This window comes from Erinaceus europaeus, chromosome 6 (assembly GCF_950295315.1).
Source record: "Erinaceus europaeus chromosome 6, mEriEur2.1, whole genome shotgun sequence".
In the NCBI taxonomy this organism is placed as follows: domain Eukaryota; kingdom Metazoa; phylum Chordata; class Mammalia; order Eulipotyphla; family Erinaceidae; genus Erinaceus; species Erinaceus europaeus.
Genome location: NC_080167.1, coordinates 55,704,879 through 55,729,765, shown reverse-complemented (window position 1 = coordinate 55,729,765; position 24,887 = coordinate 55,704,879). Strand labels below are relative to the sequence as shown.

The window sequence follows — 24,887 nt, the reverse complement described above, 5'->3', positions numbered from 1 at the left end:
TTCATTATTTTTTAGTTCTGAGTATTTTCATTTTGATTTCTTACTTGATCTGTGAGTTATTTCTAAATGTGTAATTCCCAAATGTATGCCAAGTTCTCTCTGTGTTGTCCTTTCTCTGTCCTTTGATTTAAAAAAAAAATTGCTATTTTTAAACAGGTCATGGCTCAATTTTATATTATCTTTTGACTCAGTATGATATTTTCCAATTTAAAAAATAACATTTAAGGACCAAGAAATATTTTGCCCAGTAAAATGCCCACTTTCCTGTACAGGAGACCCTGAGGGAGAGCCCTGATCCCACATGGGAACATTACAACTCCTAGATGGATGATGGAGTGGTGCTGGGATGTCTCTCCCTCCTTGTCTCGGAGATAACAAATACATTTTTTAAATGTAGGCCTGAGAGTGGTGGAACTGCAGATAAATCACCTGCTTTATCACGTGCACAATCCTATTTTACACCCAGCTCCAACAGCACCAGGGAACACGTTGGTACTGTGTTCTCTCTCTCTCTCTCTCTCTGAGCCTCTCTTCCTATATGGAAAAAAAAAAAAGTTGGTTTGGGGGCTTAGTGGTGGTGAAATTAGCCAAGTGCACATCTTACCCTGTATAAGTAGCCAGGTTCATGTCTCCAAAGCTTCATGAGTGGTCGCAGGTGTCTTTCTCTTTCTCCCTATCTCCACCTGCACTCTCAGTTTCTATCTCTATCAAACTTTTAAAAATAATGGTTTGGAGCAGTGCCATGGTGATGATAAATAGATTATGAACTGCAAACTCAGTCCTGGCATTTGGCTACACTGCACACATCCTCCATACTTATTCTGCATTACTCCCTTACTTTGTACTTTGGCCATGTTCCAGTCTTTCTGTTTTACCTCCCATCTTATGGAACTTTTTCTCATGAATGAGCAAATCTCTCTTTTTAAAAAAATCTGATTTCATAGTCCAGGAAGTGGCACCATGGATAAGGTCTTGGACTCAAGCATAAGGGTCCAAGTTCAATCCTTGATATTTCATGTCTCAGAGTGATGCTCTAGTTCTCTCTTTCCCTGTCCCCACCCCCCATATCAATAAATCACTACAATTTTTTATTTCACGCCACTGTTTTTGGGAGTCATCCATTATAGTTAGGTTTTGTGGGTATTCTGGGCTTGTTGTTTTGCTTTTAGTCAAAGGCTTAGAAATTTCATCATGAATTCTTTTTTTATTTCTTTACTGGGGGATGAATGGTTTACAGTCCACAGTAAAATATAATAGTTTGTACATGCTGAATATTTCCCAGTTTTCCACATGGTCATTCATAACCAACTAGGTCCTCCTCTGATCATGTAGGACCTGAACCTTCTCCCCACCCCATGAATTCTTAAAGTAAATTCTAAAAGTAGTCTAAAGTTACCTGTACTCGACCCTCTCCTGGAAAATATAAAGACTTTGCACATGCACACCTGGTCACTACTCCCTGACATACTTCTGCCAATATTTTTTTTATCTGTTCTAAACCCTGAAGATAAGATATGATTGTGGTTCCTATTTGTCTTAAAACAAAACAAATCTCCATTGTTTGGCTTTTTCCATTTCTTTACTATGGTCTCTGTTTACCACCTTTCAGGTAAAATGGGCAACAAGGATTCCATCTGATACTGTCAGTCTCAACATTAGACTGTAAGTTTTTTGTTTTTCTTCCAGAAGACTTGTTTGATGTGGATGTCTTCCTATTTGTCTGGGAAAGGATTATAGCTTGTTATTTTATTTTATTTTTTTATTCCTAGCACTTAGGAAACTGATTTTGTCAGCTTCTGACTTTTGGCTGCTGTGAAGTTATAGTCTTGGCCAGCCCTCCAGATACCTGCTCTTCCTTTCTGGCTGCTTTAAGCTTCCTTCTCTGTCTCAGACTCATGCAGTTACACTGCAAGCTGTCACAGTGCAGATTTTTTCTTGTTTTATTCTGATTGGGATTTATTGCTTTTTTTAAATATTAAAAATATAATTCTCTCCCTGATTCAGGACTGTTCTCAATCATGGTCTCTAAAACTTTATTTATTTATTTTTTATTCTAGTGTTCTTAGCTATACTTTGTTGCCCCAAAATGTCAAGTTCACTTCAGAGTCAGAGCTGATATTTTACTGAGATTTTAGACTACATCGTTTCTGAATTTTGGCAAAATTCTTTAATGTACAATTATGTAACTATGTCAATACAACTGAAGTGTCTAAAAAAGGGGATTACTGCCCAGAATACCAAGGGAAAAGAAACTCCTCTATGAGTATAGCAGTTGTAATGTCAACAGACATCAGACCAAATTGAACTGCAAGAGTCTGACTGGATGCACAAACCTGCCTTAAAACTTCTGAGTTAGGGGAGGGCAGAGAGTATAATGTTTAAGTAAGAATACTTTCATACCTGAGACTCCAAAGTCCCAGGTTCAGTTCCCCAAAGCACTGTAAACCAGAGCTGAGCAGTGCTTTGGTTAAAAAAAATTCTGAGTTAAACAGCACACTTACATTCTGTAGTTGCATTATACAAAGGGAGAGGGACTGAGGAAGGGTACATATATATTTAATAACTAAAATTTTATTTATTAAAGAGAGAACTTGAGGCCTCATCCTTGAGAGAGTCCAACACTTTATCCACTGTGCCATCTGCCAGCTTACTAGTTATATCCTCTGTAACTAAAGTTACATATAAAGAGTTTTTTAAAGTACCTTTACTTTTACTTATTGGATAGAGACATCCAGAAATCAAAAGAGAAGGAGTTGATAGAGAGACACTTCAATACTACTTCACCACTTGTGAAAATTTCTCCTGCAGGTGGGGGCTGGGGGCTTGAACCTGGGTTCTTGTGCACTATAACATGTGCACTCAACCAGGTGGGCCACCATCTGGCCCCTAAAGATTTTGTAATAAGAGATTATGGGACAATCTCTGAAAGTATCTCACTAGAAATAGATATAAGTTCATTGTTTCTTGGGCTGTGATGATAGCATAATGGTTAAAAAAAAATGTTCCCAGCACCAACGTAATAGCCAGAGCTGAGCAGTGCTCTGGTGTGTGTGTGGGGGGGGGGGGGGGAGGCAGGGAGTTCAATGTCTCAGCAACAGAATGAATCATAAGAAGAGTTTTGACCTGTGCTTTGTGTAGTTCAGATTTATTTCTAAAAGGAAATGACTAAGGAGAAAGGATGTGATAACGATAAAGAAATTAGCTAGATGCCAGCAGTAGAGGATTTGTTACATAGGCAGTAACTGATGGCAATCTAATGAATTCATTATTAAAAATGAGTGAGAGGAGGTATGAGAAGTCCATATATACCTAGTTCCTAATTATCCACAAGTAAAGCATGTATATATATTTCATTTAATGTGTCAACCAAATGGATAATTTGTTAAGAGATTTTCTTAATCATTTATATTTGGTTTCAGCCGGATGCTTTTATTTCTTTTATATTTATACAGGTTTTAGACAGATGAGATAGATGATAGATGATAGATGCTTCCTTTTTTTTTTTTTTTTAAAGAGTTTTTACATTACTTCAAACAACCACACGGTAAATGTCAGACTGTTTACTTTCTCCATCTATTCATGTTTGACTATGAATGAAGCTATAGAACGAAGCTGCTTTCTTCCTGATGCCTAAAGAAAATCTGAGCTCTTTTTATAAACTTCTCAGCACTGCCTAAAAATCCCATCTTGTCTTTTCCTACGTTATTGCCTGTAAGAGCAGACACATTCTGTTAAAATCAAGAATGGATGACAGTGGAGCTAGTGAAAATGTCAGCTTACATGGAGGCTTTATTTCTGATAGTCCAAGATATGAAAGATGAAGAGCTGCCCGTGAGCCCCCCACACACTTAAGTTTTACATATAAATAGTCACCGTTTGCTCCTTGAAAAGAGAAAAAAAATAATCGACCAAAGTCTCGCCAATTCATCTGATAAAATTCAAGAAGCAAAACAGATTAGCCCTAATGGTTTTTGTTTGTCTTTTTACTCCCTAATAGCCCTTATCCCTTTTTCAGAAGAATTTAAAGGTTTGCTTGTACAGGAGACACTAGTACACAACTCAACTCCAGCACATACGGTGCTGAGGCTCAGTCTCAGGACCTCAGGCACGTGAGTCCTGTGCTCTCTTCACTGTGAGAAATCTCTTTGGTCCTGTGATTTATTTTTTCAAGGTAGGACAGATTAACTTTAGAATTAGGGATGCAGTTTTGAGTTTTGGGGTGGGGGGTTTAAAGTACCTTAATTATCAAAAGTCAGACCTCTGGATTCCCAAACCACCTAGATTCTCAAACTTGTCAAAGTTCGAACAAAATGCCACATACATCTTATTTAAAGTAGGATTTAAAATTTGAAATGAAGCAATGAAATTATTTCTCACTCCCATATGTTTCTTTATGCTCCTTTTTCATTCTTCTTCCTCGCCTCTCCTGATATCTTCATTATCCTGCTTGTGGTAGTTATGTAAGTTAGTTATATAAGTTAAACTTATGCAATTGTAGAGAGAGAGAAAGAGAGAGAGAGTGTGTGTGTGTGCACATGCGCTTCACAACTGTCAAAAGCATAAAAATAAATTTTCAGAAACAACGACTCAAAAACCTCTAGGAAGAAATTTACTGGCTTTGTGTTTCAAAAGAAAAAAGGCATACAGCCAAAACAAGTGTCTTAACACCTTTGAGATCAACAATAGATGCCTGTTTCTTGGGGCCAGGGGGACACTATAGTCCCCAGTGGCTTAAGGGGCACCTAACAGTTTGATGTAACTGAATCTAAAACCCAAAGTACCAACTTCTCTTGTAAAGCCAAGCTATTTTCTGTTCAGAAAATTTTCATGACTCAGTGGTAGTGGGTACTATGGGATGGACTGAGCACTGAGGGCTCTACTTGAGTAGACCCTCCATCGTAGAGTAAGACCCCAGAGCTGCTCTACCCTATTTTTTTCTCTCCTTTCCCAGAGTGCTTTGCTTTGGTGCAATATACCACATCCACTTCAGTTCTACCTTAAGTTAGTCCCTTACTATCCTTGGAGAAGAATTTCTTAAGTCAGACTTCAGAAAAAAAAAAGAACAACGAAAGGACAGATACACTGTTCCTCACTAAAATTAAGATTGCTATAAAAATAGGAAAAGAGGTAGAAATAAAAATCATTCAGCAACACCAAGAGCCAAACAACTAGCTGCACACGGCAGATAGAAAGCACTTGTACAAAGTAAGAGGGGAAGAAAGGACTACTTGTTTAGAAATTAGTCCACGCACAGTTATTTATTGAAGGAAACAAGGCCACACAAGTATCAAGAGCTGATCTGTAAACCAATGAGCTGTGTATTCCAACTTCTCCCCTTTGTGGCCACATACAGCTCAGGTGATGTGACATCAACACAGGCACACAACAGAGCTAAGGACACAGATGGCAAAATGTGATTTCATCCCAAGGATCAGGACCCCATTCACACCAGAACACCCAGCAGACCTTTATGAGACTCATTCTGTCCTCAAGTATTTGTCGCATCTCAGCAAAGGAGGTCAATATGTCAACAGAACACATCTTAGTCCAAGTTGCTCCCCAGTTGACATGTTTGGAGAGAGACTCTAGGAACCCAATATGGTCTGACAAGGGCTGTGCAAAGCATGAACAATCTGTTTGGAGTGCCAACCAAGGAGAGAAGAAAGATTGGTGGGACAGAGATGAACCTTGCCCGCTGAGAGCACAGGGCTTCTGAGTGACAGGAAAGTGCTCCTTGGGGTCCTCATCTTGAGGCAGGAACAAGACCTACAACTGGGAACAGGGAACATTTCACTTATTTTCCTAACAAGTTACAGAAAAGGCAAATGGTGGCGGTGGTGGTGGGGGGGTGGCATGGGGAAGGAGGGACACTAAGGCAACAAACAGTCAAGATGGAAGTCAGGATCACTTTCACCAGCTAGTCAGTGTCCGATTGATTCAAATCACACACTTCATCCAAATAAGAGCAAACTAGTGTAAGCACACTGGGTGCATTTTATCGGGGTGACCACAAGATACAGAAGCTCATAGACTGGTCAGCCAGCACAGGCACACTTGCTAAGACCAGACCACAGAGGCATTAGTTCCCATTATCTGCTCAACTGGAAAGAATCTTTCAGTTTTTGCTCACTTCCATACTGGCCATTGAAAAAGAAATATTTCCAAACAAAACATTGGCTTGGCTAATCATTGACAACTGTTTAAATTGGAACACCCTTAACAGCTATACAGCATATGAAAGTATTCTGAGGATTGCATTATTTGCCCAACCTTCACTTCCACACTAGACTAAACATAATAGCTAGAAGGACAGCAGCAAGAAGAATGTATGTGGTAAGCCCTTGGAGCAGCTGAGAACAAAGCAAAGCAAAGCAAAGCATGCTTCTGTAACTGTCCTCGTCAGGCACTGGTCAGACTAATTACAAGGAAAATTTGACAGTCTGAATGAAGGCTCTTGCACTTTCTAAACCTTCTCCTGTGTATGGATTTGTTCCAGGGGCCTGTGAAGACCCTGAAAACGCAAGCCAAGTTGTGTAGGTAGAAACTGTTTCTGTGCAGAAGGCTCCCAGATTGTACCATATACCCAAAGGCAAACGTATTCATGATCCAGAAAGAGCAAAGAATCACTGACCAAAAATATAGACAAAAAACTCCTGGTGAGTTAGACACAACACACAAGGGTATGAGCTACTCCTCTAATCTTATAGTATTGTGAAACTGTGTCACATCACTAATCAAAATATTAAAACATCCTAAAGCATTCCATATTGGATATGTTACAATGAATATCTTTACTCAGGAAAACAGCACAGACATTTCAGGGAACTTTTAAGATGTAAAATTTTTCTTAGACTTTGTAACTCAAATTAATAGGTTTTCTTGGATCAATCTTAACAAGAGTTGACTGAACTTTAACCCATGTGAAAAATCTTTAGAGTTCACATGGATTTTTTTTAAGGGAGAAAAGAAAAATTTAACCTCCTCTGATGCTTGCTTATTTTACCAAGGTGTTTGCTTCAAAGGTATCAGGTTAGAAAACAAGTGGTTTGTGTTCTGTAGAACTAAGAAATTTAAAGCATCATTTTGAGGCATAAGCCTGACTATGTTGCAAAAATCTAAAAAGTCCTTTTCAGTGTTGCTTATGTTTTCTGGACTCTGAATGACTTTGGTCTTAATTTGGTGGGGTAAAGCTCAAATGAGTGTCAAACTAATCTCTCTACTGAAGGCAGTAATGGGTCTAGGTGAAATATCAGTTGACAAACTTTATGCTCAAAGAACAGAACTTTTTTCATAGCAAAAGATTACTGTTGGACTGCACATGTGCATGTCTGAAGTTTAAATAAAATATTTAAGGTTAGGATAGGTCTATCCCTTTAGCTGCCTTTTGATTATTTGGATGAGAAGGTCATTCAATCATTTCTGAAATGCCAATTCAGAGACAACCACATGGAAAAAATGGACACAGAATAGAGCAGTGCACAAACCTGAGTGCCCAATTCAGATTAGCTGTGGGGTCTAGACTTCAGTGGATCAGCTCCCCTGACTCATTCTAATGTGAGAAACAAGATAGTACATTGCCATAGAGACACTAAGTGTGCTTAGATGGACTTGCTGGAGTTCAGAGACCAAAGTTTAGTGTTTTTAAATCCTCAAGAATCATACCCATGACAGGGCAGATGATCAAGTGCAAATGTTGAGTGAACGAAATGATGCATTCATTCAGCATTGGAGACTTTGAATTCCAAATCCATAGTATGTACCTGTCATTCGACCTTTTTTTAGTTATACATATCACACTCAAAGTACAAAGCATTTGGGTTGATGAAAATATAAAGTTACAATTGGTCCAACAAATATTTCACTCAAGGATGATTCTAATTGCCCTAATAAGACGAAGTTAAGTTCTTTAAAAACCCAAGGCACGGTGGTCAGGCAGGTGGCATGGTAGTAGAATATAGGTTATGCAAATCCAAAGTCTCAAGTGTGATCCCTGACAATGCACAGTAGAGTGATGCCTGTTCCCTCGTAGACACATGCTGGGGCCAGGGAGAGTGCAGTGACAGTGCACCAGATCTGCATGTCTGAGGCCCCAGAGGCCTCAACCTCCACTCCTACCTAGACGAAGCCCAACAGCTAGAAGGAGTTGATTCCAGGCATATGCCAGAGCTTAATATTCTTTCTCTTCCCTCTATCCTCATGAAAATAACTATTTTTCACTAAAGTTAAACACACACACACACACACACACACACACACACACACACACACACACACACACACACACACACAAAGTCTAAGGAGCAGAACGAGATAATCAGAGACTGGAAAATTTCAACCACTGCCTTCATTTTTGCCTTGCACCTGCAGAAGTCACTTCCTGGCCCCTCTGGAATGTTGAGATGAGGGTAGTGTTAGCCACAAGTCTTCAAGACTGACACTCTTTGGAGGGGAGGAGGACAGGTAAAGCAATGGGTGTCAATCCTGTTGATACTAGCAGAAAGATTACCAGAGAATCACTAGAACATAGATAACTCTTGAACAGCTGATTGTGATTAATCTTCCTTGTTTTTTTTTTTTTTTGCCTCCAGAATTACTGCTGGGGCTGGGTGCCTGCACTACAAATCTACTGCTCCTGGAGGCCATTTTTCCCATTTTGTTGCCCTTGTTGTTATTGTTGCCACTGCTGTTGTTGTTGTTGGATAGGACTGAGAAATCAAGAGAGGAGGGGAAGACAGACAAGGGGAAAGACAGACACCTGCAGACCTGCTTCACCATTTGTGAAGCAACCCCCCTGCAGGTGAGTCTGGGGGGGCTCAAACTAGGATCATTATGCCAGTCCTCATCTTCCTTCTTAATAGCAGAATTTACCTAAGATAATAGATTTCCTAGCTTCTTCCAACATGAAGACCTCAAACCTCATCTGCTATACTCTTACATTTCGGTTCCTGCTTATTAAACAATTTGTCCTGTTTTATATCTTAGTGCTTTTCAGCTACCAAGTTGCAGATATTACCATGACACCAATCTGACTTCCCTGGACAGACAACCTCACCAGTGTGTCCTGGAACCTCACCTCTCCAAGCTCTGTCCTGCTAGGGAATACTTATTTGATTTAATGAAAGAGAAGGATATAGACACAAAGACCACAGCATCGCTCAGCTCTGGCTTATGGTGGTGCTGGGAATTGAACCTAGGGCCTTGGAACTTCAGACATGACAGTCTTTTGCATAACCATTATGCTGTTTCCCTAGTCCAGTTTATATATATATATATATATATATATATATATATATATATATATATATATATATATATATATATATATATAGCTGAGCAAAAGAGGGAGAGATACCAAGCACCAATCTGACATCCTTGGAGTTCCACTGGTGCTGGGGTTGGAGAGCAGGGTTTGAAGAAGTGGAGGACATGCACTCTACCCACTGAGTCACCTACCAGTCCCCCAAAGCTAAATTCCTTTAATCCTTCCACAGGATGAAACAAAGAGGCAGCTTGAATGCATTCTCTCTTTATATGTTTCTAAAAAGGGCTCCCTATGTAAGTGAAAAGAACATGAGAACAGATACAAGTCTGAGTCATTGACGTACTTCAACCACTAGAGAACTCACAGACTGAGACAAACCCTTCATATCCACCATCAATCTCATTACTGGGGATGGGCAGTGGCACACCTCATAGGGGATAGATCACACATTACACTGTGCAAGGACCTGGGTTCAAGCCCCTGATCTCCGCTTGCAGGAATAAGTTTCACCAACAATGAAGCAGTGCTACAAGTCTCTCTACGCATACTATTATTTATTTATTGGACTGAGACAGCCAGAAATCAAGAGGGAAAGGGGAGATAGAGAGCAAAAGAGAAAGAGACACTTGTAGTACTGCTCCACCACTTGCAAAGCTTCCCCCTGTAGGTGATATGCCACCACCCGCCCCACCCCTCTCTCCCTACCCTGCACCTCATCATTCCCTTTCAATTTCTCTATATGAGCCTATCCAAAATAAATGGAAATGTTAAAAAAAATTGTATAAAATTCCTCATAACTAAAGTGCTGTAACTAGATCTTCACTCTCTTACTGAATAGCTGCAAAATTAATACAAGCAAAGTAATATACTTGGAAGTCCAGTACTAAGGCTGTACTCAGTACACATACTGTGTGTGCTTAAGCCAGTGTGACACAGCCTGGCCCCCTTTTACCCAGTATTCAAATATGGGCTGTAATTGCTACTTGGAGGTTTAGCTTAACAAGGTCATGGGGGAAAAAAAAACCCACCAACAAAATTTAAAAAATACACCATAATTCACAGTAACCAAGAGGTAGAGACCCCGTTTCTATCTGTGATGTGGAGTATGCAAGTAATTCCTTTTCAAGGCTGGGAGACCCATTTTTCAAGGCTGGGAGACCCATTCTGTTGTAAAGAAGCTTTACAGAGGAATCACAGGCACATGCCACATCACAGATGAACCTTGATGCCATTCAAGGCTAATAAGAACAGTTGCAAGAGGACAAGAAACTGTAGGCCTCCACAATGGAAACGATTTCTACGAAACAGTTTTATTAAAAAACAAAGAAAAAATACACATTTACTTACTTGTTTGTTTCGTTTTTCTACTCAGGAGTTTTTGCAGAGCATAAATAGTATAGTTTTTGCTAGTCAAGGCCTTGTAACCTTTATTGTCTTTCTGTGAAGAATGCTACTGGGATCTTGACAGGGATATTACACTGAACTTGCACATAGCTTTCTGGCCATTTTAACATGACTTCTTCCGATCCCGGAGTAGAAATAACTTTTCCATCCGTGTGTCTTTTCTACTTCTTTCAGCAATACTTTTTATTTTTCTATGCACAGGTCTTTCACTTTGGCTAAATTTATTCATGGCATTCAATTTTTCTTGTGTAATTAAAAATGGAACTACCCTGTTGATTTTTGTCTGCTAGCTCATTATTTGTGTATAGAAATCAAAAAGCAATTTTACAAGTCAAAACACCTCTGTTGAATTTTCTGTTGTTGAGTCTAGACAGTACAACCAGAGTTTTCTCTGTATGATTCCACTCACACATACTGCTTAAAAGCAGTCCAAATCAAGGGAAGAGAAACCAGAATGATGGCTTCCAGGTAGGGTCTGGGGAGGGAGAAAGAAGACGATTAATGAGTGAAATCTGCAGTTTTACAAGGTGACCAAAGTTCTAGAAGCATGTTATACCATAGTGTGAAAGACACTTAAAACCATGAAATTCACACTTCCAAAATGTTGGAGGGCAAGAAAACCCATCAATAGTGTGGAGGTAGATAGCATAATGGTTATGCAAAGAGACTCTCATGCCTGAGGCTACAAAGTCCTAGGTTTAATCCTCTGCATCACCATAAACCAGAGCTGAGCAGAACTCTGGTTAAAAAAAAAAAAAAAAAGAAAAGAAAAAAAAAAACATCAATGTGGTTAGCTTATGATACATTGGAATGAAACAAGATGTAAATAGAACTCAACTCAAATCAGCACCTTCTTAGGGATCTATTAATTTGTCATTCACTCTGCCAATTTTAGGAAACTACATTACTGGTTTTCAAAGGTTCCTTCTCCAAACTAACTCATAGGCTGGTAGAAATATCTGTATCCCCAATGTTCCTTGTAAACTTAGGCAAAACGTCACACTCTACTGGGGCAGCAGCCCCACCCTAGTCTGGCCGAGGGCACCTGTCATCCTCCTTATAGCACCTGGCTCACACTACCAAAAGTCTAGCACTTACTACATCACTCCCAGTTGCTGACGCTTTTTTTGCATCAGTATTCAGCATGAACTTCTTGCTGGAGAAACCACATCTACCACAGCTTTGACTTCCCTGCTTCTTCCTTCTTTTAACAGCAAACCGCATCAGATATTTGCTGATTGAATATATTCCTCTTACAGTTTTCAACAGCTGTCTCTAAGCTATAGGTGCAGAGACACTGGCTATTTTAGGCTCTGTGCAAAGGTCTCTGTTGTTCCCTGTTCAGATCTGGGAGAGAAAGGAGAGAGGAAGAATCATGTATTTATAGCTCTGTTTATAATGATACAACAAAGACATTCAGCAACAGCTCTCTAAGAAAAAAAAAAAAAGGCTTGACAGCAAAGTTTATAATAATCCTTCCTCAATCCATTTATGGTTTTGAAATAGCCAGAAGTCTGTATTATGTTAACAGTCCTTATAAGGGTTCTTACTCAAGGGCATTGTTTAAATGCAGGCAAGCCTGGGCTCTCTCAAATCTCCATTAATAAAAACTATAAATTCACTGGAAGACAGGGCTGAATTAGATTTATCAGGTGTGCTTTCTTTAAAACCTGCATTTTTTTTCTTACCCCCTCAGGAATGTAAACTCAGGGGTAGATAGGTGACCGAGACATATATAACCATAACATGACCGAGATATATATAACCGTAACAAAACAGAGAACAATATACAATTGCATTCTTAAAATACTCGGTTGGTATTTAGCAGAGAGTATGTAAGAATAGACAGTTAACTCAAGGTAACAGAGGAATCTGTGCCAATGAGATGAAACGGCACAGTTCCTACCTTCATGCCCCTGGGGCTCAAGGTCTAGTGCAGGAGATGGGATGCATGCTCAGTCACAGGGATGGATGAGGACCAGCAGATGAGCTACTGTGTTCAAGTGATGGTGTCAATGCCATCACCTTCCACTTGGGGGACTGCCTGCATGAGACAGTTATGTCCTGTGGTACTCACCAGTGAGCTCAAAACCCAACTCAAGTCTCACGCTCTACTGGGTGAGCTGTCTCCCAGCTGTTAACTCCGTTTTTAGGTGATTCATTAAAAACTTTTATCTTTAAGAAAATTTTTTTTATTGCTACCAGGGTTATTACTGTGGCCTGGTGCTGGCAGTACAAATCCACCACTCCAGGCAGCCAGTTTTTCCTTTCTTTTCTTTTTTTTTTTTTTATTAGATAGGACAGAGAAATTGAGAGGAGGGGAGATAGATACTTGCAGTCCGGCTTCACTACTTGTAAAGCAGGCCCCATGCAGGTGGGGAGTAGGGGCTCAAGCCTGGGTCCCTGTGCTCTATGATATGTGCGCTTCACCAGGTGCACCACCAACCAGCCCCTAAAATTTTTATCTTTATTTACACAACAGAATGAGAGAGCATGACCAGAGAGCACCATTCGGCTCTGGTGCACATGGTGCCAGGGGCTGAATCTGGAGTTTTCTGCTGTGAGTCCTGTGCTCTACCGCTGAGCCATCTCCTCAGTCTAACTTTTAATTCAGACTCCCTGACACACACAGAATGTGATGGCAAATGCTATACATCTTGGTGGTCTGTGCCCAGCCCCACAACTGGAAACCATGGACTTACTGTGTCCCCATCCATGGGGTTACTCTCTGGAACTAAGACTGAACTTCACACAGGACCCACAGAAAGGTCAAGCAGCCAGTCCATGTGTCTGAGATGCAATTCAAATTCAGAACTTGCCCTGAGCAGAGTCACAGTGAGCCAACACTCCAGGCCTGGTCACACCTGAAGCCATGTCCCACCCAGCTGACCCTTCACAGAAACAATAAGCTGACCTCTGTGCTTTAAGCCGGGAGACTAAGGTTGACAGAAACATGAAAAAGCAGAAAAGGAAGAAGCTGAATGAAAAATAATGAGCTCGATTTGAAGTGGATAGCAGAAGTGAGACACTCCAACGAAGAAGCAGGGGGACACTTCCACTAGGGGCAAGATCAGAGCAAAGGGGCCTTGTGGAATGAGGACAGAGGCATGGGAGGGAGGAGAGGGCAGAACAGGGCAGGCCAACTCACTAATCCCCACTAGGTCAAAGAAGGGAAGACAGCAGCTATGGCTGATCCCTGAAGAAGGCCCAGGTCACCTGCTGGGCCCTTGAGTCTGTGCAGCATCTCCTGGGCTGGCTGCTGATGCTCAGAAGAGAACTGTGAACTCAGTACAAGTGGCTGCTGCCACCCCATGTATTTTCTATCATGAGAGCTCCATCTATCCATTTTAAAATTAAGTATTAGTTTACTACAGCACTGCTTAGCTCTGGCTAATGGTGGTGCAGGGGATTGAACCTGGGACCTCAGAATCTCAGGCATGAAAGTTTTTGTATAACCATTTTGCTATCTCCCTACCTATTGGCAGATATATCCTATTACTAATTCAATGTAGATGCCTTCTATGGTAGCATCTTGTCACTTTTTCTCCTTTATTAGAGGGATTAATGGCTTACAGCCATCAGTAAAATACAAGTAGTTGGTACATGTGCAACATTTCTCTTTTTTTCCACATAATATTAACCCCCCTAACTAGGTCCTCCTTTGCCACGTTCCAGGACCTGAATATCCCCTTCATTTTTTAAATTAAACATTAATGTGTACCTGAACCCTCCTCCTCTACCCCCCTCCCCAGAGTCCTTTACCTTGGTGCATTACACCAAAGTAGCATCTAGTTTCACATCTGTCACATGTTCTTTGGTTCTCCATGAATCTTCTAGCTTTTGGGCTGATGAAAGTATGCAATAGAAGCATATATTGGGCTGTTGGCCTAGTCATGATGTATTCCTATGTTTTTCTATGCAGAAATGTATCACGACTTTTCTGATAACCCAATACATGTACCACTCTCTTACCTTCCACAGAATTTTCTCAGTCAGACATTTAAAAAATATTTAACATTTTCTGAAATAATTTCTTCTTTGGGTTGAAAAACAAATGAACACATTCATGCTTCTTCCCAGTGGAAAGGCCAATTAGGGATTTGTTCCATTATTCTCCCAAGTTGAAGTCATTTGTAGATTTTGCAAGAAGAGAAAGTTTCCTCTTTGATAACATGTCTAATGACACTGAAGTATAAAACATGGTCAACTAGATTGGGGAGATGGTGTGATGGTTATGTAAAACACTTTCATGAAAGCTGGGCAGTGGCACATGTGGCTGACTGCCCACTTTACCCAGGAAGGGGATCGAGCCCCACTGCCCACCTGTAAGTCATGAAACAGGTCTGCTGGTGTCTGTCTTCTCCTCCCCTCTCAATTTCTCTGCAGTATCAAATAAATTAGAAATAAATAGAAAAAAAAGATCTTTGGAAGCTGTGGATTTGTAGTATCCACACTGAGCTCTAGGAACAACCCTAGTGACTATGTGCATATGTATATATCATAAACCTAATACCAGTTTGGATACAACAAATGACAACACTTTAACAACGGGGATAAAGTTTAGGCTTGTCAGCTAAAGAAAAGACTATAAAAACTGAGTAAGGGCAAGAGATTAGCTCCTGGAATGATGGCCCTTTTGGTCACTACCAGGCCACCCCATCATTTGGGGCCCTAGTCAGGAAATCCTTGGGTATGCACCTAGATACCATGGGCCTAGGCCTTTATTAGATCCCTTTCTCCACCATCACTGGTCATTTCCATAAAGAGTATCATCATAAGCCCACTTGTGGGCTTCTCCAGGACCTTGCCCTCACTACAGAACTGCCCTACTCCCTGAAGGAAGGTTAAGTCAGCCTACTCTGCCACTCATGGAAGACTGGCCCTGAAGTAAGTGCAGCCTGGAATTTTCCCAGCTGTGACCATGGACTGTGAGCTCAGACTGACAGGGACTTGGAGGTTACACAGGCTCCTGTACTAAATATGAATATATAGGAGTCCTAGGCCAGTTCAATGGGATAAGCAGTTGTATTTATTTTCTTCAAGTTTGGGAACTACTCTCTGACTTAAGTCAGCTTTCTAGTCTTACTCTCAACTCTGACACCATCTTCCCAGACAACAGCTTTAGTCTATTTGCATGTTAGCTATCAAGCTCAAACAAAAATTACTAAAGTTATGAGACCCTAAGTACATGTGTAAAGTAGACTTCCTAGCTTCTTTCCAACTTAAGATCCCCATTCTCATCTACTCTAGTCCTAATTTATGGTTCCTATTTAATAAACATTTTGTCCTGCTTTTTTAGCCACCAATTTGTAGATGTTACTATGACTCCATCCTGACCTCCCTGGCAGAAGATCTCACCACTGTGTACCAGAACCTCCCCTCTCCAGAGCCCTACCCCACTAGAGAAAGTCAGAAATAGGCTGGGGGTATGGATTGATCTGCCAATGCTCATATCCATAAAGAATTTTGGTCCATACTCCCAGAAGGGTAGAAATGTCAGGGAAAATAACTGGAAGACTCTGAACTCCAATTGCATCAGGACCTGGAGAGAAAAGGTAAAAAAGGAAGGACATTTGGAAGTAGTAACAAGTGTAGGTGTCACTTAGAAAAGAGAAGGCAGGACCAGAGGAAAAAAAAGGAGGGAGTCGGGCTGTAGCACAGCGGGTTAAGCGCATGTGGCGCAAAGCACAAGGACCGGCATAAGGATCCCGGTTCGAACCCCAGCTCCCCACCTGCAGGGGAGTCGCTTCACAGGCGGTGAAGCAGGTCTGTAGGTGTCTATCTTTCTCTCCTCCTCTCTGTCTTCCCCTCCCTCTCTCCATTTCTCTCTGTCTTATCCAACAACGACAACAACAATAATAACTACAACAATAAAACAACAAGGGCAACAAAAGGGAATAAATAAATAAAATAAATATTTAAAAAAATGAAAAAAAATTTTTAAAAAAGGAAAAAAAAGGAAAATATATATAAATATAGTTATAGCAATAATAGTCAACCTATATCTGTGACCTTGCGAGGACTGAAGTTCCTAATCGAGCAAATGGGAACACTGAACTCCAGTGGTGGGCATAGTGTGGAATTATACCCGTTATCTCATGATTTCATAAACCAGTATCAAATTACTAATAAAAAATTAAGAAAACAGCTCTCATGCCCAAGGCTCTGAGATGCCAGGTTTAATCCTCTGCTCTACCATAAGCCAGAATTAAGCAGTTAAGTGTCCTGATCTGGTCTATTTCTCCCTCTCTCTCTCTCTCTCTCTCTCTCCCCGTCCCCCAACCCCCACAACAAAACCAAAAACCCAAAATACACTGAACTCAGTATCTACTTTAATCTAGGAAAAAACTATTGTTAGGGCAGGGGTAGATAGCATAATGGTTATACAAAGAGTCTCTCATGCCTGAGGCTCCAAAGTCCCAGGTTCAATCCCCCACACCACCATAGGCCAGAGCTGAGCAGTGCTCTGGTAAAAAAAAAAAAAAAAAAAAAATTATATATATATATATATATATATATATATATATATATATATATATATATATTGTTAGCCACCTAGATTTTACCACTTTGGCCTAGTTTTTTCAGACAGAGTGAAGGAGAGGAGGGAAAAGATGGTAGCAGTGAAGCTCATTCCACTATGTTAGAGGTCAGGCTTGAATGTGGGTTGTGCATATGACAAGCAAGCACAGTATACAAGTGAACTATTTCACTGTCACAAAAATACATCTTTTAAGGTTTATTTTTACAAGAGTGACACAGAGAAAGAGATACCATAGTACTACCTAACTTAGGCCTATGCAGTGCCAAGAATTGAAGCTGGGACTTCTGTGCCTCAGGCATGCAAATCCTGTGTTTTAACATGTTGGGTTATCTGTGACTGAAGGTATGTATATATAAGATATAAACCCACAGAGATAATAAGTGAGATGAGACAAAATGCAGAAAACAGACAGTCACTGGCCAGGCAGAAAGAGCCCTGAATTCCATAAGGGGAGATAGGGCTGGTGGAGGACTAAACAAAAAAAACTCCATCCTGTACCAGAGCCCTAAGGGGCAGTGAGCTGGGAAGAGGTACCTCTGAAGGCAGAGGTATAGCTGAGGCTGAAAAGAGACTGACTGAAAATTAAGATTGATCAGAACTCCCAGGTAGGCCACATCTTCTCACTCAGGTCAGAAGATGGTCTTTACTGTGGACAACGGAGAAAGTAATTCACTGTTTACGTTTATTCTCTATTGCAAATAATCTGTAGGGTGGATAAATGATGGTTAAAAAAGAAATGCAGAGAAATGCTGATACTTCTAAAGTGAAAACGACAAGTCTTTGTGTGCTAGGGTTTCAACCTACCACTCCCAGATAGAGACAGAGAGGGAGAAAAAGACGGAGACCACAGTGCCTGCTCTGCGAGGTATTTCATTGTGATCCCAGGGCCTGAAATCTACGTCCTTATCCATGGTAAAGTATGTATTCTTCTGGGTGACCTATCTCCTGGCCCCAGAGTGTTTTAAACCAATTAAAATTAAAGAAAGAATTCATGTATTTTTATGCATTAAGAGTTCAGTTTTAAATAGTTCATTTTTAAATCATGCCCACAAAGGCATGATGATAGGTGGTGGAAAGCAAAAATACCTATACATAAGCCATTTTGAATCTCCTTTGCATTACTTCAAGCTTTTAAGAATTAATCAGACCTACCAAGCTATGATTTTAGCAAACTTAAATCCTCCTCCTACCTTCTTTCAGAACATATTCAAATTCTCACTTAGCCTACTGTCACTCATTTGGATGATCAAAGGTCTAGGTATTAACCTAGTTTTAAGAAAAACGAATGTAATATATTCTCCTTATATACAGGAAATAACCCTTTTATTTTGCCTTTGTTTTAAATTCTCTTCATTTTCTTTCATCTTGCACATGTAACTGTCAGCTCTTTAGTCCGTGTGACAGATAACACGAATCCAGTCAAGTTTGGGCTCAATATTTTGATCCATGCTGGATTAAAAGATTTCCAAGTTCTCTGTGACCTAGCACAATGACAAAATGACCCAATCAGATAACTAATAGCTGAACTGCAACCTTCTAAGATGTTGGACTTGTATGGCGATGTGATAAAAAGCCGAGAAACTTAATTTCTCTATGTGAACATCACAGGAATAAATCTGCAGATAGAACACTCTTATTTCTGGGACACAAACTGTTAATTTTCTTTACACTCTGGACCAAAATACAGAACATCTGAACTCAGACTTGAAATTGCAACATGTATTTGCTACACAGCTAACTCCTGGCTGTGTTTCCATGAAACAAACGTACCTCCGTTCAGCACTTAAAGTTTCATTATTTAACTCCAACTCTTTATTACAGTAAGAACACGTTAAGAGAACTCCACTTTTAACTATTTTAAGTGCATAATCCAGGATGGTTTATAGGCACAATGCTGCATAGCAGTTTTCTAAAATGCACTAATTTTGCGTAACTGGAACTTAATCTCTGCCTAATGACTGGAAGAGACAAAATAGCTTCATAAATGAGCAAACTACCACGTCTCTTTCACATTCCTTCTTCAAATACATCAAAATAAATAAATCAGCACCCCCACCCAACTGTGATTTTAACATAAATTCAAATCCTACTTCTTCTAGCATTTGACTAATCAAAGATACAAGATGTACAGGGTGGATGGGGGGCATTTAAGGATGTGAAAGGATGTATTTAAGACCAGTCCCTTCAACTCTGGCCCCAGGCTCAAGTACCATTCTGCTCTCGGTTTCTGTGAATTTCTCTATGTTAGGTTATATTATCTTTTCCAAGAGGAACCACACAACGCTTGCTTTCTGGGCCTGCCTGATCTCACTAAGCGCAAATGTCCTCCAGGTGCATCTACTTCATTTCATCAGCAGGCTTTCAACGCTCAGTTCAGCCTGGGCAGAGCTGCAGCTAGCCAGCAGCCTGGCCACGCCTGCCCAGCATTATCAGCTCTAGCCCCTTCTGTTTATGGCTCTCTTGCCATCAAGACTGTGCCAGGCCCGGAGATGACTCCCCTGCTAACTGAGGTGACAACACTGCTCTGAAGTCACAGTCTCCTGGCCACTTGCTCCTCTGTAAGCCACTGTGGCAGCAATGTGAGAGGTCATGCATATTACATAAGAGCTAGTCCTGCATTGAGCCAGGATCCCCAAGCCTCAATTCCCATAGCAACACACAACTTTCACTCATCATGGAGACAGCAGCCAGCAGAAGTGTCTTAAGGTGACCCTTGATTATTTTTAAGCAAGAGCATCATAGTCCTCAGGTTTTGTCCAAAGCAGTAATTTTCTTTTCTAAATAAAACCAGCAACCATGTTAACATGTTCACTTACAAGTTTCCAAGAAACCAAACCAAAGAATCTTAAACTTGGACCATAACTCATGAAATAGTTCCTGTACCATATGCTCCACCTAGGTAACTCAAGACTTAGATACATCAACAGCTGCTATTCAAATGCACGAAGGAAAAAAAATTTCAACTAATTCTAAGAAGGAAACAGTCTCAGCTAAGTTCTTCATGTATTTTGTATGTGACTTATAGTCCCCTTTACATACACACACACACACATACACAGACACACACACACACACACACACACACACACACACACACACCACGGGGGAGGGAGAAATGGGATGGATGCCTACAGGTTTATCAATGGGGCTTGGTGCCTGCACTACAAATCCATTGCTCCTGGAGGCCATTTTTTTTTCCATATTGGATGGGATAAAGAGAAATTGAGAGAGGAGGGGGAGATAGAGAGGGAGAGAGAAGGACACCCGCAGACCTGCTTCACCATTTGTGAAGCATCCTCCCTGCAGGTGGGGATCCAGGAGCTTGTACTGCCAGAATCCTTTCATTTCATACTGTGTGCTTAACCCAGTGCACCACTGCCCAAGTCTCCTTAATTTTTTTTCCAAAGCAAAATTCAATCCACTTTTAAAATGTAAAAAAGCAAGATCACTGTTAGGTCATATTTGCTACCAAGAGTTTACAGGCTTCCTGCTATGATCTCATTGAAACTGGACAAGGAAGTCCCTTGAGAGACCAAATCAAAGTTTCAGGAAAAGCTTCCACAGGTGGTCTCTCCCAAACCCAGAGCAACTGGTCAAGAAAAGCCCTACCAGGGAAGAACTGTTCTTACCTTTGCTTTTTCCAACTGGGCCTGGGCCTGTCGCTCCGCTTCTCTGCGCACTGCCTCTCGGTCTTCCTCCAGAGAAACATCAGAATCGGACGGACGGCTGGTGTAGGAGTCTGCCGAACCCTGGGGAAGAAAATGCACATTTTAAAATAGATTCTGTGTATGATGTTTCCATTGGCAAAGCCTCACTGACATGGCAGCTCCTTAGATCGTGCTAGAAATTCCTGAAAAGAGAAGATAACCCATGGGGGGGGGGGGAACCAGCTTGGAAAAACAAATCACTCTGATCTACAGATCATTCACTGATACAGTTGTGTCAAACATATTGACCATTCCTTCCCTAAGCCTTCTGGTCCAATTACTAGCCTTTCTAGAAGCTAGGACAGGTTCCTTTACAATTAAAGCAGCTCCATGCTGCAGTGCAGGGCTGAAGGGCAAAGATGGTTTCAAGGATGGCTTCAACTACAATCTCCATGCTCACGTAGGTAGTGACAAGCAGATGAGGACACAGGTAACAGAAAACATCAAAGAAACCCCAAGTTATGCATCTTGAACTCTCCCAAATGCCACTTGCATGAAAGGTACTCCCTCCTTGAAGCCTAAACAGACTTTAGTTACCTCTTCACTCACCTGCTACCTTCCCTGCCCAAACCATAAGACACAAGCAACTGCCTCCACCCAACCTTTAAGCAACACATTTGAAAAACACCTTGAAACAGGTACTTAATCAAAACCTGCCTATAGAAAACACCTGCCTGGAAAAGCACCCGTGGTAATAATAAATCACAGCCCCGGAAAAGGAGCTCAGAAAATGATAGGAATCTCCCGAGCTCCCTCTCTGGCAATCAGGATCATATTTCTCCATCCAAGGAGCCCCTGCCAGCACTCACTCTCACAATAACAGCAGAACGACAACAAAAATCCCATCTCCCCCTGACGAAAGCCCTTGAGCTTACACAGATATCCGAATTCTTCAGCCTTCCTCCCTTGGCTCTTTTCAGAAGCCGGATCCAGGTGGCCTTCATGAGCCAGACAGAGCCGTCCGTGTCCGCAGCTGCAGCCCCAGGCACAGATCCTCAGTGCGCGCAGAGCCCCAGAGAACCCCAGCTCCCTTCCCATCCATGCTCCGGGCAAGCCCCTCTTCTCCGGCCCCTTTCTGCCTGAGGGCTTTCACTCCCTACCCCTGAGGACGCCAATGCAGGCAGAGTCTTCTTTTCCCATGGGGGGTGGGGGGGGGGGAGACAGTAAGACCAGCCAGCTTCCTATGGCTTTCCAAAGCAAGAACACTTCAAGTGCATCTGAAGGCAGGCAGCAAAAGTCATTCTAAACTTGCAGAATCTTTATCACCCTGAACAATTTTTCTTCCCAGTTCTGGGAGGACTGCTAATGGGAATTAGTTGGAGGAAAGCCTTAAAACAAATAAACAACAACAACAACAAAACCTGCTTGGTGCAGAAAACGTATGCAGTGACATTTGCAAGTGCAAAGTTCAAGCCTTATCTGCTGCGATCTGGAGGGGGAGGGCAGAGGACGTACTCTGGCACTGGGCATGCTCCATAAGTAGCCTTTTTACGCAGATGCTCACATCACTCTGTTAGTTTAGATCAAATTGCCATTTTACATCCTGAGTGTAAACAGCTGGCAAGGGCTTATCGGGTCTATATAGTAACCGGCAACAATGGGTTTCAGCTGAAGCATTTTTCTCAAAGACAAAGCCCTAGAGATCTCTTTCCATTATTCTGCTACAGAAGGAGTATCTATGCCTTAGTATGCCTTGATAATAAACATTATTTACCCACATTGTTGGACAACAAAAATCAAGAACACTCACCTATCAGAATACCCTACTGTTGCTAGCTCGAGTCTTGCTAAACAAGTTGCAAGAGAGAGGTTGGCCCACCTTAGCAGGACCAGCAAATAATCACAGTTGGAAGCACTGAGCTCAGGATGGCTTTAAACTGCTTCTCCAACTGATCAGCCATCACTTGAAATAAAGTCACTGGCAATGAATAACAGTGTGACCTGGTGTAACAATAATAATGAAGGCTTTGTAAAGCCTGGTTGATTGATTAGCTTTAGTTAAATTCATAGAACAATTTCATCTGAACTCTTGACATAAATAAAGTGAAAGAAGCTTGAGAAGGTCAGAGAACATACAATTTCCTGTACTAATTAATATCCCATTTTAAAATTGCATAAACACTCGCTTTCAGGTTACTTTGACATAAATTTTCATCAATGTATTTCAAAGAACAATTTTGTTTTAGTGTGGTGGTGGTGGTAGTGGGGTTATTGGTAAGGTCTCATGGAAATGTGGGAAAACCATTCTTATGAAAGTCTCTTTCTCTTCCTCCCTTCATTCCTTCTTCCGTTCCTTTCAATTCTAAGATCAGCCTTCATGACATAAATGATAGAAAAAGGCAATAAAATGGGAGCTTTAGAATTAAAATTAGAGATCAGCTGTACCTTAAACATCGTATCATAGCAGATTAATACGTTGATTACTTAGACTGTTAGGAGGTAGATGCAAAATGCATGGGAAATAGAAAACACACTGCAATTTTTTTAGTTGATGAAAAATTGGTAGGGAGGATTCCTGCTCTTTCCAGAAGGTTCCCTAGAGCAGCGGAAGCCCATTAAGCACAGATACACCTCCCATCAAGAGGCACAGGCTCTGAAACCATGAATTGTGGCTTCTTATACTCAATCACTTGACCAAAGGGTCAAGTCACATCTTGGTGAAGAAACAAAATTTCTGTCATTAAGAACTTCATAATAAGAGGAAAAGCAGAACACCCACACAATTGTGTACAATCCTGGTTCCTGTCTATACAAAATGAGATTAAAAAAAAAAAAACCTCGCTTATAATCAGATGTAATTTGTAATTGAATTCATGGTGCGACCCGTCTCCAGGTTTAAATCATTAAGCAGAAAGAGAAGGATAAGCATGGGATGATCTCATTCATGGACAGAAACTGAGAAATAAGAGCAGGAAGGGAAACATAAAGCAGAACTTGGACTGGGTTTAGTGTATTGAACCAAAATAAAGTATGGGGGGGGGGAGCGGGGGCTTTTAGCTCCTGCTGCAAGATGGTGGAGGAGGACTGAGGCTGCGGGTGAGCGTGGTTTGTAGAAAATTGAGAAATTTTACACATGTATTAACAACTGTATTTACTGTAAACCATTAATCCCAATAAAATATTTAAAAAGACCCTCACTGGGGAGACAGGTGGTAGTGCAGTGGGTTAAGCAGATATGGCGTGAAGCGCACAGATTGGCTTAAGGATCCTGGTTTGAGCCTCCGGCTCCCCTAACTGCAGGGGAGTTGCTTCACAAGCGGTGAGGCAGGTCTGTAGGTGTCTAGCTTTCTCTCCCCCTCCTCTCTCCATTTCTCTCTGTCCTATCCAACAATAATGGTAGCAATAACAACAACAATAATAACCACAACAACAATAAAAAACAAGGGCAACAAAAGGGAAAAATATATTTTTTTAAATAACTCATTAAGCAGTTGAAAACAAACCCACTTGACCTCTGCATTGGTGTTGGGAAGTGATATTCTGAATATCTGCAGAGATCTCAGTATTTTACAAAATGAAATGTGAGGATGAGCACATGCCGCCACATACACTCCCTCCTGGCACCTGTAACAGGATCTGCAGGTTTGCAAACTGCATTTCCATAGAGAAGTCACATGCAGAAAGGAGAGACAGGATTTACTGTCACCTGAAATCCTCCCACTGGGGAGTCATGTGAAACAGCAGCCTGCTGTCATCTCCAGAGTCCTTGCACTTTTGGAAGTCTCTGACAACACGTGTCTGTTACTTTTCCTTCTCTGAGTGGGGATTCATGCAGTTAGAAGTGCCAGAGCTGGGGCTGGGGTAATGGCTCACCTGGGGGAGCGCCACACTGGAATGCCTGAGAGTCCGTGTTCCATCCTCACTGCTACATACACCAGATTGGAGCTCTGGCTCCTCTCTCTCCCTCTCATGTAAAACTTTTATAAGTAATAAAGAAAAAGAAAAATTTAAAATTATGTTTTAAATTACT

At 41.1% G+C, this 24,887-nt stretch overlaps 1 protein-coding gene across 9 annotated transcripts in view; it reads right to left on the bottom strand.

The window, feature by feature from the left end:
* CACNB2 (calcium voltage-gated channel auxiliary subunit beta 2) overlaps positions 1–24,887 on the bottom strand; it is a 389,518-nt gene that overhangs the window by 97,357 nt on the left and 267,274 nt on the right. For 7 of the 9 annotated variants that reach the window (XM_060192240.1, XM_060192243.1, XM_060192242.1 and 4 more), the window contains one exon: positions 20,840–20,959. In XM_060192240.1, coding sequence (XP_060048223.1) covers positions 20,840–20,959 — 120 coding nt within the window. Of the gene's footprint in view, positions 1–20,839; positions 20,960–21,792; positions 22,287–24,887 lie in introns of those variants that run through there. The other 2 variants (XM_007526260.3, XM_007526267.3) reach the window with 2 other exon arrangements.